The 13,448-nt window shown below is 36.4% G+C and overlaps 1 protein-coding gene across 18 annotated transcripts in view; it reads right to left on the bottom strand.

Annotated features, from left to right (window-relative positions):
- The window catches only part of camk2d2 (calcium/calmodulin-dependent protein kinase (CaM kinase) II delta 2), a 106,403-nt gene extending 93,653 nt beyond the window's left edge, over nt 1-12,750 (bottom strand). For 5 of the 18 annotated variants that reach the window (XM_088619400.1, XM_088619284.1, XM_088618991.1 and 2 more), the window contains exons 1-2: nt 11,925-12,746; nt 10,369-10,463 (exon numbers count right to left, since the gene is read on the bottom strand). In XM_088619400.1, the coding sequence (XP_088475526.1) occupies nt 10,369-10,463; nt 11,925-11,986 (157 nt within the window). In that variant the 5' untranslated portion in view covers nt 11,987-12,746. Of the gene's footprint in view, nt 1-10,368; nt 10,464-11,924 lie in introns of all 18 variants that reach the window. The other 13 variants (XM_088619886.1, XM_088619469.1, XM_088620178.1 and 10 more) reach the window with 6 other exon arrangements.
- Nucleotides 12,751-13,448: the final 698 nt, after the last annotated feature.

The raw sequence follows: 13,448 nt of genomic DNA, 5'->3' as shown, positions 1-13,448 counted from the left end.
TTTGGTTGGGTGCATGGCAGTTAGAGGCAGCAGTAAAGGAATATTGGCTGGTGCCCAGGATTTGTAACTGCGTGGTTGTGAGTTGAAAACCCAGCTGGGCCACCACTATTGTGTTACTTACAGCAAATACAAGTCTGTTTAAATCATTAGGCAAAGTCCACGGTCAAAAATCAAGTAAAAGAGTCTTTATTCCATTCTGCAGTTTCTTGTTCAGTGTCCATTCCAATTCAGGTCCAAAAGCCAAATAGTTCTTCACAAACTCTTCAACACAGCCAACTACTTGTTCTAGCCCTTCTTGACATTCCAAAAATGTATTCAGCATGGAGTGTAAGACTTAACATTCACATCACAATTGTCACTCTTACGGACTCCATTGTGAAGCTGACAACAAGCAATTTATCAACAGAAGTGGATACCCATCTGTTTCCTCTTCTTTATGGAATTTTAAAATGTAATCTGTTCATCTGGGTTCATGACATTTTTTGTTTTGACTGCATTGATTACTGTACCAGACTATACTGTTTTTAAAACGCTTCAGCCCAATAACTATTTTACAAAAAAAAATGTTATTGACTGCATCTTAAATGGTAACAGTAATTTCCATGTATTCAAAAATGACAAATGCTCTATTTACAGCACTGCAGTTCAAGCAGGAAAAGTTTTTCTTGTGGTTGAATTTGAAACCTGAAGAAGTATAATCTTTTATTAAGACAAGAAGTATGCTTTACCTCTCCAGCAGATTACAAGGTCAATGAAAAAGATACAGTGCTTCTAATTAAGAATGCCCTATCTCTTTGGAATCTGTGGCCTAGTTCATAAATTAGGATTTAGACTGATGCTCTGGGGGGTATGCTTTTTTATATTTTAACAGTGAAATTCAGAAAGTGACGAAGGGCTAGAATTAGCTGCCTGTATGCAGCATTGCTCTTCCGAGTTGCCAAAAGCTAAAAACACACACACACTTCCTTCACTACCACTACACTGTTACATTTGTTTGTGCAGGAAAAAGAAGGCACACTGGCACAAAGTACCACCTTGGACTGCTGCCTACCTGAGTGTTAATTCTATCAAGTACGGATCATAAATTATTTTAATTAACCAGACCTTTGTTACATAATCCTTAACTGTTACTCTATTTCACACAGTGCTGAAAACACCTCTGCTGACAGGTGTTTCAATAAAAGAAAAAAGCACTTGCTGCTTACCTGTTGTCTCCTACAAAACACACTTCTACAAAATCAGCAACCTATTACTTTTCTAACTCCTGCTGCTTTCATAGAAAGCAATCCGTCCTTTCAAGCAATCATTAATCCTTACAAACCAATGCCCTCTTCATCTGCAAACTGAAGTGACACTCCTAGAGGCATACAAATCAGGTACTGAAATAAAACCCCTGAATCGGTACGATAAGGCGACACAATGTGGCTTTTTATGCAGCAGCAAATGAAAAGAAGCACAAAAAAAACATCACTTAATAATTGAATTATTTTTAACTGATTTCATGACAGAACACAAATGATTAACAAATATTGAAGTGGGCTTTTATCTCAGCTCTGGAACTTGAAGAAAATCTCATTAATGAATACCTAGAAATCAATACCTCAATTTCTCTATACTATTCCATCTTGGTTGGATTCAAAAACATTTATTATGTGACAGTCTGTAGGAATGTCATAAGAATGTCACATCACAAACCTGTATATAAACATTAAGAGGTGTTCTGTTGCACAGGAGGTTAATATAATACCCTCTTTGCACATATATGTACAGAGTCTAGATGTGTTAATGTGACCTGTATTCTATCCTGTTCAACCAAGGGCTACATGACTCCTTTTATCCTTTGTCTTTTGTAATGTTTTTTTAGCAAAGTGTGCACATCACATTACCTAATCTACTTAGGGAATATCAGATTTATGAAGAAAGCTACATCTGTGTCCCTAAAGCAGATACGGTACAAGGGTCAAATAACGCAATTAACAAGAAATTAATACAAAATTCAGCATCCTTAATTAGTTATGATACAAAGGAACGTATTTTTCTAAATGCTATATATAAAGTCTGTATACACTCAGCATGATGGGTATGTTATTTGTGAAACACACAGGTTCAGAAATTCCCAGGAATTGCAGGTTTTCCACCATTGGTGTAATCCCTTGATGTGTCCAAACTATTTACAGTCCCTATTTCACCACCAGTCTTAGGATGCTTTTTCTTCCTTCTATAAAACTAATACAAATTAAAAAGATATTTTAAACTTGGTAAAATGATCTGATTTGTATAAAGTATGCAATGTACAGAAGGACACAAGTGTTCTCTCACAATGTACTGAAATGTAATGTCACTGTTGTGTCAATCCTTACTGAAAGCCTAATAAGGATGAAATTACATTTTAAATTTCTGCTAAATAAAATGACGATTACATGCATAACAATTGTACAGGTGAAAGATCCAGATTTTGAGATAAATACATGTGTTCAGTCATTTGCAGTGTTCACTTTGAATGTGGTGACACAGAAGCAACTGAGGCTCTCAAAATATCAAAAAAGTTGTTTTTTTATACTAATAGACTATAGTCCAGGACCAGGTGACCTAGTAAAGTCACTTTGGTAACACAGTCCAATCCACCTTCCATCACAGCTTTCCAACAGCAAAAAAAATCTGTCAAAAATACTTTTACCAGTATGTATACACACTTCTACATTACAATTATATGGTTAGATATATAATGTTTTAGAAGTTATTTTATATTAATATTATATTACATGACCAGACAGCACTTGAGGGATGCAAAAACAAATACTTAAACCCAAACAACCATTTCAAATTGCACAAAATAGTATATGAATTCCAAAAAAAACAATCCATCGTTATTGTTTACTTCAGCATTAAAAATGAAGTTGAGCCAGACTCAAACAATGGTAAAATACTGATCACATGCATCTGCTTTCGTTCTTGAATCAAACCTTTTGTTGACAGCACTATTTTTTATCATGATGGGTATGCGTTTTCAGAGACAACATTAAACTTAACTGTTTGAAATGGTAAATGATGTTTGTTCATCTGTCTTTACTTCATTTTAATAGGTTTCAGGATCTTTCATTTTTCAGAGTTGGGGTCAAATATAATTTAATTCCCTCTCCTGATCAATTCTATTCAATATTCAATTCATTTAAATCCCTTAGTTATCATTCCATTTCTTCAAGATTAATCTAGTCAGTTACAATTCCACCCATAAAAATATTAAGTTCCCGTGAATGTTGTCATTCCTAATTTAATCCTACCTTAAGTACATGAAATTCCATAAATCAGAATTAAAAGATAAGGGACACTCATACAATATGATATACAGTTTCTTTTCATTTTTTTATTGACACTCATAGCGGAAGTAATGGTTATTTACATACAGTAACTTATGGCACAAAGCCCATTCACAATTGATGAAATACAAATGAAAACTATAAACAAGGATGTGTATTTAGGATTGCCATTCAGCCAGCCCTTCTCATTAATTATTTAGTAGCTAATTGATCCAAGAATCGTGTCCACCCATTTCTTGAGAGAAGGAAGAGTATTGGGATCAACAGCAATGGTTGGTTGCTTTTTCCAGACATTATGGTGAGCACAATTAAACACAATATCATAGATAGGTCTGACTAATGCCTGATAATGATAATGACTAATAATTTTAACATAACACTGAATTAAATTATGATATTTCACCTATATAGCCTAATAGGGTTAGCCCTTTCTTTTGCTTTCAAATATTGTCCATCTATTTTCTAACCGCTTCATCCATTTCATGGCTGTGAGCAAGCCGGGGGCTGTCCCAGCATGCAACGGGCACAAGGCAGGATACATCCTGGACTGGACACCAATTTCCTAACACTGTCCAGAAGATAAATTCATACTGGAAACAAACCAAGATATATACAAACTCTTTTTCCATACATGGTTTTACACGTGCTCTTTAAATGAACTCGTTTTCTTTGTTTCTTAAGTATCCTGACCATTTCAGCTTTAAAAACCCTATACGACTGATAAAGGGACAAAGTGAAGGACAAGGTGTTCAGCACCGCACATACTGTACAAAGCATTCAGAGATAAAGATAACACGGCAATTCACAAGAAATATTGTTACGGTGTGTGTTCCAAACAAATTACCTGTTTAATTTGAACATCCTTAGAACTCTTCTCAGCCTCACTATATTTACAATTGTTTAAATGGCTGCAAAGGGTTAAAGTGTAAATGAAGGCTTTGCCTTACACAAATCCATTCAGATTTACAAGCATGGACAGAATGAAAAAAATACCATCTGTTCCTCCACTCCTGGCAGCAAGCTGCTTTTATGACTCAACATCGGCCTAAGTCAAGTGTTGCTGAAAACCACACACAAGCTTATTTAGGCAAAACACTCTTTTAATGCTACACTGTAGCAGTCTCAAGAAGGTATTATTTATATCTTGATGTAAGCTATTTTTGACAGAAAGTATGGAATGAGAACGTAGCTGTAAGAACCAAAAAAGTCAAACAATGACAAGCGGAAACACGGAAAACCAAAATTGTGCTGGCTCTCCACAATAGCTGAAGTCACAATTTAACACAATAGTAAAAGCATTATACAGTACTTATACAATTTCAGACAAAACAGGTGAATCACACTGCCAGTTACAATCGCTCACGGTATGTGCAAATTTGATTTTCGGACTAGGCAGGGGGTGTAGCACTTGGCAAAAGACAGCAAGCTGCCTCCCAGTGAGGTATAAAAGAAATCTGCTGAACCTCAGCCAGCCCTTGACATTATGACTCATAAAGACAAATCTGCTATAAGACTTATAGGATATCAGCCTCTTTGATGCAACACTTTATTTTTAATCTACTGTAGATCGAGGATTTACAATATTGTGCCCAACTAACGACGTCACGCTGCATTCTCACTTAGTTACAAGAGAGTGCAGCCTTGCGGCCATGATGAAAGAGTCAGAAAAAAAGCCTGGACATCATCAGGTGAGAGAGTCATTACTGAAAGCAAATCAACAAATTGTGTTTGGTCCACGTTTCGGACAACCGATGCAAGGTAGTGACTTAAAGGATTTCCTTCAGTGTAACAAGAATTCACTAACATTAAATTTAATTGGAATGTGTAATGTATTTAGTGGTGTGTTCTCTTCATACCAATTACTGTTTCATTAATGTTCTTATATTACCACATCTAAGTAAGCCCAGCACTCAATCCCAGTGCAATTATTTTTTCATGGTAAGTGAACTGCAATACATCATACAGCAGATATTTGCAGTTTCCAAAGCATTTACTTCATTATTTACCCTAAACATACATTACTTAAACACAAGTCAATAACTACAGTACATTAGAGAAAACAGTTTAAGATGAGAGCTGCTGATATTTTCTGCTCTACAAACCATTTTAAAAAACCTTAAATCATACTGAAGTGGAGTTATAAAAAGTAGAAAAATGGCTAGCCATGTTTTATGCAACAATTCCAATTCCCATTTAAAGTGGAATGGTTATTAAGGGAAAGCTGAAATGCTGAAACAGTCGATCATCTTGAGACAAGCTTCCTAGATATGTTCAAGCTTATCTTGGCAATGAAAAGTAGAATAAAACAAAAAACACATCAGATACTGGACATTTGTGTTGTAGAAACCTTATTGAATGAGGTGACTGTGTTATAGATACAAGGATTACAAAACCTTACTATATGTTTTTGCAGTTCCTTTATTGTCTTTGACAAGCTCAAATATTTCTATTGTCTATTAATGTATTTTACAGTATAAATCTCAACATCTTACCATCCTCAGAACTAAACATTACAAACTTGAGTAGTCCAAGTAGGCTCAAGTTGGTATATAAAGGTTCAAGAATATGTACTGTACCAAGCTTGTAAAGGAATAAGTAAAAGGTTTATTCCATGCTGAAAAGAGAAGAAAGAAAACAACGAATAAAGGAAACACAACGTTTGGGCTGTGGAGCCTTCTACTTCACACCCAAAGAAGGCTCCACAGCCCAAACGTTGTGTTTCCTTTAATCTCTTTTCAGCATGGAATAAACCTTTTACTTGTTCCATTACAAGCTTGGTACATATTCCTTATACACATGACTCATTTTGAACTGCAGGTGTCATGAACAAGCAGATATCCCAGCTATTTCAGTTTATTTCCCTCTCCCCAAACATTTCAGGGTGTGCCAGGTAAAGGCGGGAACTCTTTTTGTGAAGCTGGGCCTGCATTTCTTGGGTAACTGGATAAACCGAAACTTGAAACCTTCCTGTATGATTCTTTCAGTCATCACTTGTCCCACAGTAAGCAAGAATAATGAGAAAATCAGATCTCATTTCTTGTGAAAATAGTGTTTGGCTCACAACACTGGCACATGTCATTGTTATGGCATTGTAAAATGTGTAATTTTAAACTTACTAAATACAAATACAATTTAGGAACATGCACACAGCTGCAGGTTCAGTCATGCTACCAGAATTTCACAAATATTTGCCTTCCCAACCCTTCAGATAGTGTGAACAAGTCACATGGAAGGTCACCACATTTAATACTTAAGTTTACCTTAAGGGTTACTGCTTCCTGCTGCTTTGCCCCAACATGTTTATGAATTTAAATGTATGGAATTTAAGAGTTACAATTTTAGTCCCAGGCTGTCAGCTCTTTGTTAACATTTACTGTAACTTTTCTTGTATTTAGAAGTCTTAAGTTAGAACACTCAGGTTTTGAATAAAATATTAAAATATGGATGCATAATTTTCCTCACTTTTGAAGGCATAAATAATTACAGCAGATGTGAGTGTTTTGATGTACTGTATTTAAGCCATCTACTGCTGTTTCACCTTGGGTGTCCCAGAAGACTCGTTTTAAACATTAAGAATGAGATATTCATTACATTCCCAAAACTGGAATAAAAATCCCTGAGGAAAAAAAATCCCCAAAAGACAAGAATTTAAAATATATACTGCGCCTTTAAACGCCATGATGTCAAAGTGAAAAAATAAATTGTAAGCAAATCGCATTATCCCACTGCCCACTCCTACACTAACAGCTTTCCAAGGCAGAAAGAATTAACTGATGGAGGGAGCAGTATGAAAAAACCTTCTTCAGCACCAAGTTTTTCTGAGGTGTTGGCTAATGTTTTCTGAGGAGTGGGCTACGAATATTAGGGACATGGAGTGGTGCTATAGCTTGATGAAAACAGCATAATTCTTTTTACCTGCTTCACAACCATAATGTTGTATATGCTGATGGATGGGTACTACCTAGTCTATTCTCTCTAGTCTGAATAAACCTGGACCAAATGCCATAAAACTAGTAAACTCAAAGACATACTCAACTAATGACCACATTTAGAGAAATCAATTCACAAATGAACCTAAAACATCATATCTCGAGTAAATGACAGTAATGCGTGTGGAACTTCTTAGCTGTTGACGAATTATCCAGGTCAAAAACTGTACAAAGCTCCAAAATATAATTATCCAAAACAAACTTTTGTCAGCTCACCATGTTGCTCAAGAACAAACATGGGCATACAGTAGAGGTCAGGTGAGATACTACATAACAGCTTAAAGAGGAACTGCAATGCTATTTTTATATTTCAGGGTTAGAAAGAATCAGCGCTGATGAGTGCATTTCAAGCCGCAATGATGTAAACAGTAACTCGGAAGCTCCAATTTACATCACAGAATAGAGAAAACTTCCAGGTATGCACAGCGCCATATTCTGTGATTCAGAACAAGGCAACAAAACTAGTGATGTGCTGCAGCCCTATGACATTGTAAACAAGCAGGCTTGTGAATACATCCAATAGAAATATTGCTCTCGATGTTGAGCCAGTATCGCTGACAAATACTGTACTACTTACTTGTTAATTCTGCATGCAGATCGTGTTGGAACATTTCTGCAGTGAAATATCTGCTGCACAACCTGTACTTATTCACTCGTACATCCCATAACATTAGTCAATAGAGTGACTAGTGAGCAGGAAGGGCTGCAACATGTCACAATTCGCACAAACTCTCAACAAAATGGAGACCATTCAATACTTTCACAAAGTTGACGATTTTGTGCTTAATTCAAATTCTTCTCCAAACCATCAAGAGGGAATTCCCATCCAGCAAAGAAGAAACTGAACATCATCTCCATTTTGGGAAGCATCAATGGATTCAATCAACGGAACAAAGAATTCAAAAGGGACAAAAAAAAAAACCTACAGGAGTGGAAAGACAGAGAATATTTGCGGATGCAGAGAAGCTTCGCCAACAGAACGGAGCAGAGCAACATGTTGAACTTGACACAAGAAGTGCACATTGAAGCTGAGTGGTGTTCCTGAAGAAAATAAAATAAAAAAACACGAGTGGAAGGATCAAACTCTTTCAATTTCAAGAAGGGAAATAATTAAGCCCGGTAAGTAGAAGGATTCCAATCTTCCTGTGTAGAAAATAAAACAGTCTCTCACAAAGACGGAAATGGCTATCCTGAGGAGTTTATGTTGAATCTTCTCCTTGGTTCAGTGAGCACATGTTACTATTGCGTTTAATCATAGATTACACTGCAATTAGTAATCTAGGCTTTCACTGTGCCTTGTAAATTAAAAAAATGAAGTTAAACAATAATACATATACATATACATCAACTCATCAATTCTAAAGTAGTGTTCACACCCTAGAAATCTCAGGTATACTGTATTTTGTGACATTTGGGGGAAAAATTGTGCTTTCTTTTGTAAGAAAAATGCATCATTTGCATCATATTATCTCTGTATTGTCTTCATTAGACAATAATGAGAAAATAGAATCAAATTCAATTTAAATCTTGTACAACCCTCTAGAGCAACAGCAAGTATACACCCAAAATGAATACTGTACTTTGTTACAATCTATTTCAATGCATTTTTTTTTAAATACAGCAACTGTAGAGGCATTACAATGCACTGTACTGCATTGCATGGTAATAAATCTCTCTCCATCTCAAAATGTTTTGCTTTCATTTTCATATTTTTTTATTTTATATTTCTGGTATTTTTCAGACAGAAAAAAACAATTCAAAAACATCACATGACAAGATGCTCTTGAAGGAATCCTTGCCTTCTTCCTGCAGATACAGTAGCTTGCAGGAGTACTAGCACACAATCTGCAGCAGTAAAACAGACATATATATCCAACAGGAAGGGAAATCCCATCAAGACATGATCGTTCTCCACTGCAACCAACCAATACACACCAAAGTCTCAAATTAATCAATGCTATTACGGATACTGCTACTCTGTGTAACATTATGTTTATATGATTGTCTAAACTTGCTAAAAAATGTGTTGAATATGTAAGAAAGTAACATTCAATCAAAGAACTATACATGACTGCTCCACAGCTACAGTATGTGCATATGTGTATGTGTCTGTCCATCTGGGAGAGAGAACACAATTAACTATTTTCTTCCTCAAACCAGATTCAGCTTCACAATACTAAATAAATAGAATGTTTTTTGTTCTATGATATTACTCTGGACACCAAAGCTTAGATAATAAAGGAGAACACTGAAACCCACTCACTAGCATCCCCATGACTGAGACCTAACTAAGAGTTAAATTGTGTTTTAAAATTCACTCTTGTGAATTAAACCCAATGTTATCCGAATGAATAGCTGATCTTTGATACCTCACTCAAAATGGGGCTAGATCAGAGGCGGCTCCATTGCTTAACCAAATTCACAGAGCTGATGCAGTGCTAATGAAAATAATATTACTTGATAAATTTAAGAACTCGGTGACCTGTACAGCAGAAATACTTAACTAGCCTAAGAGTTATATATATATATTACTTAACAACCATGTAACCTTGAAGAAGGCTCCAGGACAGAAATGTTGTGTTTTCCTCCTTCTCTTTTCAGCATGGAATAAACCTATTACATGTTCCTTGGCAGCCTATGCATGGTGACGCAGCTACCCACCTGAACTACTATGTAACTAACTATTCACTAAAAGCCCCTTTTCCACAATTGTCATAAAGCGGTACTTCAGAGGAGCCTACAAAGCATTGAAAACATCTTACTATTTGCACACAGCCAATCGGTATCGTGGTGCTTGTCTTTATGAGGATTGGCAAGTGGAAAGATTTCCTAACGAGACATACAAAACAATTAAGACTATTGATATTCAATGGCTGGGACTTTTTTGCCAACATTACTGGAAGGAAACATTCACTGTTAAGATTTTTTTCAGTAATTTCACAGAAGTGCTGGCTGGATTCATGCAGAAGAGCTTTTCATTTCAAAGTTTCTTCAATTCCACACTACACTTTCACATTTCCATAGGTACCCTACACAAACGTGAAAGGCTTCTAGGCACGTACCCCTGGCAGAGAGCTTTTTAGTGTTGATAATTTTGGCAGCATACTCCTGTCCAGTCGAGATCTTCACGCATCTCCTCACAACTGAGAAGGCACCCCTATAAAAATGAGAACACACACAGAGCACTGCATCACTTGGCATAATATTTACAGTATACAGTATATGTAACATACAATTTATACATATAAAGGAATTAAATACAGCAAAAAAGATCAAACTTCGTATTTAAATAAAAATACACATTTAAGATAATACGAACGATCATGAAAATATCTTTTGGACATGAAACATCCCTGCGGAATACTGTGCCCTATTAATAATTAGACCTCAGAGACTGGGCCTTTGGGAAAGAGCAGGTTTAAAAGACCTGCATCCCATTAGAGGTAGTTTTTGTGCTTTGACATTTGTGTTTCTAAACCATCTGAAGTTAAACTGAACATATTAAAGACCTCAAAGTCTCTTGGCACTACCATGAATCATCATTTGGACTACAGTCTAGGCGTAAGGCTGTAAATAGCTCTGCAAACAGAAGAAAGTGAAAATGACCTAATTGCACCCTCCCCCACACATTTTTTTACTGGCAGTACAGCAGATATATCTTTAAACTTATTTAATATGTAAATTGCTTCTTATACCAGCATAAGCATACCAGCTGTTTGCGTAAACCGTATTTAAACCATGGGATTTAAATACAAGCTTAACATTTTTCCACCCGCATTTATAAAAGCAACGTTCAAAACCCTAGGCGATGAACACAGTGGATTTCATTTACAAACGAGATATCAATGATGATATCAATTTGAAACTAAAATTCAAAATGAAGAACTACAGTATGTTTGGAAGGATGTCTAACCATTTTAACGGATAGAGTCTCCATGTACTGTACAGTATGTGGACGGAAGACAACATCGATTAATTTAAATTCGTCCCATATTAAGACAGAAGCAAACAGCTACTATAATAGCAATTACAAAGACTTACAGTATAAATCTACAGGTCACCTTCTGTTACTTCCAAGTGTGGGGATATGGCAAAGCGTGTAATCCAATCATTAAGAACATGATCACACTATTATACAGCCGGATAGAGAGCCTGTTGCTTTTTATACACCTTAATTACTAGAAATCAAGACAGCGTATGTTATGGGTTATTCTGTTTTAAATATAAGGTGGGCACTGAAACAACGTTATTTTATCTGCTTAGAGTGAACTCCTTATCGCATTGCACTAGCGAATGTCTAAAACACAAATGCAACACCGACCAACCCTTCGAAGCAGTCCACCAGATATGTACTGTAACAACAAAAATATACACCCATGTATATGCACACTATTTAGGTTATATACTGTATAAAGGAACGCAGATCGTTTAAATTTAGTTTCATTCAAGTCAAATTTTCACCAGGAGGTTACTGAATTCAAATAGACCCATAAGCACTGTTAAACGCGCAGTCTTACTGTACCCCTAAAGCTTACCGAATAACTTGTGCAATAGCTTACTGCTTGACATAAACATAGGTTTATTAACATATATTTCCAATAATGAGAGACTTGCTTACTTCCCAAGCTCCTCGAAAAGCTGGTATTCGTCAGTAAACCTGGTACAGGTTGTTGTAGCCATGATGAAGGAAACGGGCTAAATGAAGAAGGAACAAAAATGCCTCTAAAATGTATCTTGTTAAGATCTCCCCGTTCCAGTCTTCCTTCAGTGGTTTCTTGTCCCAAAAAACAAAAAATAAAATTCCAGTGGAGGAGATTCTAAAACGCCTGACTGCGTCTCAAATTTATATTTATATCACTGAATCTCGCTTGCGTTAGTAACGTTGAAAGCGGCAGATCTCTGGTGACACACAGCCTCTGTGTGCAATAACATTTCTCTGGAGTGCTTCCTGATTTTAGATACTGTACCAGATCTCCCCCTAGCTGTACTACCAATCTCCTATTTCTGCAAGAAGATGTCTACAGTAAATCGTAAATCCGAAGCGTCTATCTCTGTAGGCGAATAAGTGCCCTGCTTCATAGCGCCAAGACCTCTGAATCGGCTTTAGCCTTTAAAGGAAAATGCATTTTGAATTGTTCGATAACAACAACAACAACACAAAAAAAAAACAATATGGGTCAGAGGTTAGTGTACGGCGTGGTCATTTCGCTGTGTGGTGCACACCTGCGGTACACCAGCTTTAATCTTTAAAGGACTAATCGGTTTCGATCCACACAGAAACACCACGACTCATGTGCGCGCTGCAAAAACAATTTTCTGGCTTATATGTTGCTGGGTTATTTTAAAGAGTGTGCAGTTTTAAAATAATGCGATACATTATGTTAACCACAATGTCTTGTTGCCCCCCCAATCACAGATCTGTATAACAGTGCCTCTACAATACTGCATGTTCGCAACCAGATTTCAGAAAGACGAATATAAATCCTCCCGTTTACCGCGAGAAACGGGAAAAGTAGTGCGAGAGTTACGTTAAACTGGGAGGAGAAACCACTTTTAACTCTCGTTGTTTGCTTAGCGTTATAGATCTGTCTGCGATGGCCGAACGAGTTCGTCTTGCACAGATTAATATATTAATATTTGACAGTGGCACAGAAGGACGGTGAAATTTCAGCAGAGAATATTGTTGCTCGCTATTATTTTTTCTCATCCGACTGTAAAATTCTCTGCCCCTTATGTATTTTGAGTAAAAATTATAAGAGGAGAAAATAAATAGACGATAGAGCAGTATTGATTATATTGGAGCCTCCTCATCCTGAGTTGAGACCGCAGTAATGGCAAATGAATGCAACAGAATCAGTGATGTACCCGCGGAGGTTGGCTTTTCTTTGGAAATGTTTCAGTGATCATCCACAAAATCCCGTTTTCTTTTTCGAAATCTCTGAAAAATAAATACCTCAATATTTCTACACTCAAAATTGTTATGAATAGAAACTTCCAGGTCTTCACTTTGTAATGCAGATCCAGCTATCTGTTATGCCTAACTCTACAGATGAAGCGACACTGATTCACCTCTCTTGAGACATGACAGAAGTTCATGCATTTGAAGAATAAGGGGTACCTGTAACTCACAAGGATCTGCATT

The sequence above is a fragment of the Lepisosteus platostomus genome, chromosome 1 (genome assembly GCF_059453375.1).
Source record: "Lepisosteus platostomus isolate fLepPlt1 chromosome 1, fLepPlt1.hap1, whole genome shotgun sequence".
Lineage (NCBI taxonomy): Eukaryota > Metazoa > Chordata > Actinopteri > Semionotiformes > Lepisosteidae > Lepisosteus > Lepisosteus platostomus.
Note: the sequence above shows the minus strand (reverse complement) of the source record. Positions and strands in the feature narration are given on the sequence as shown.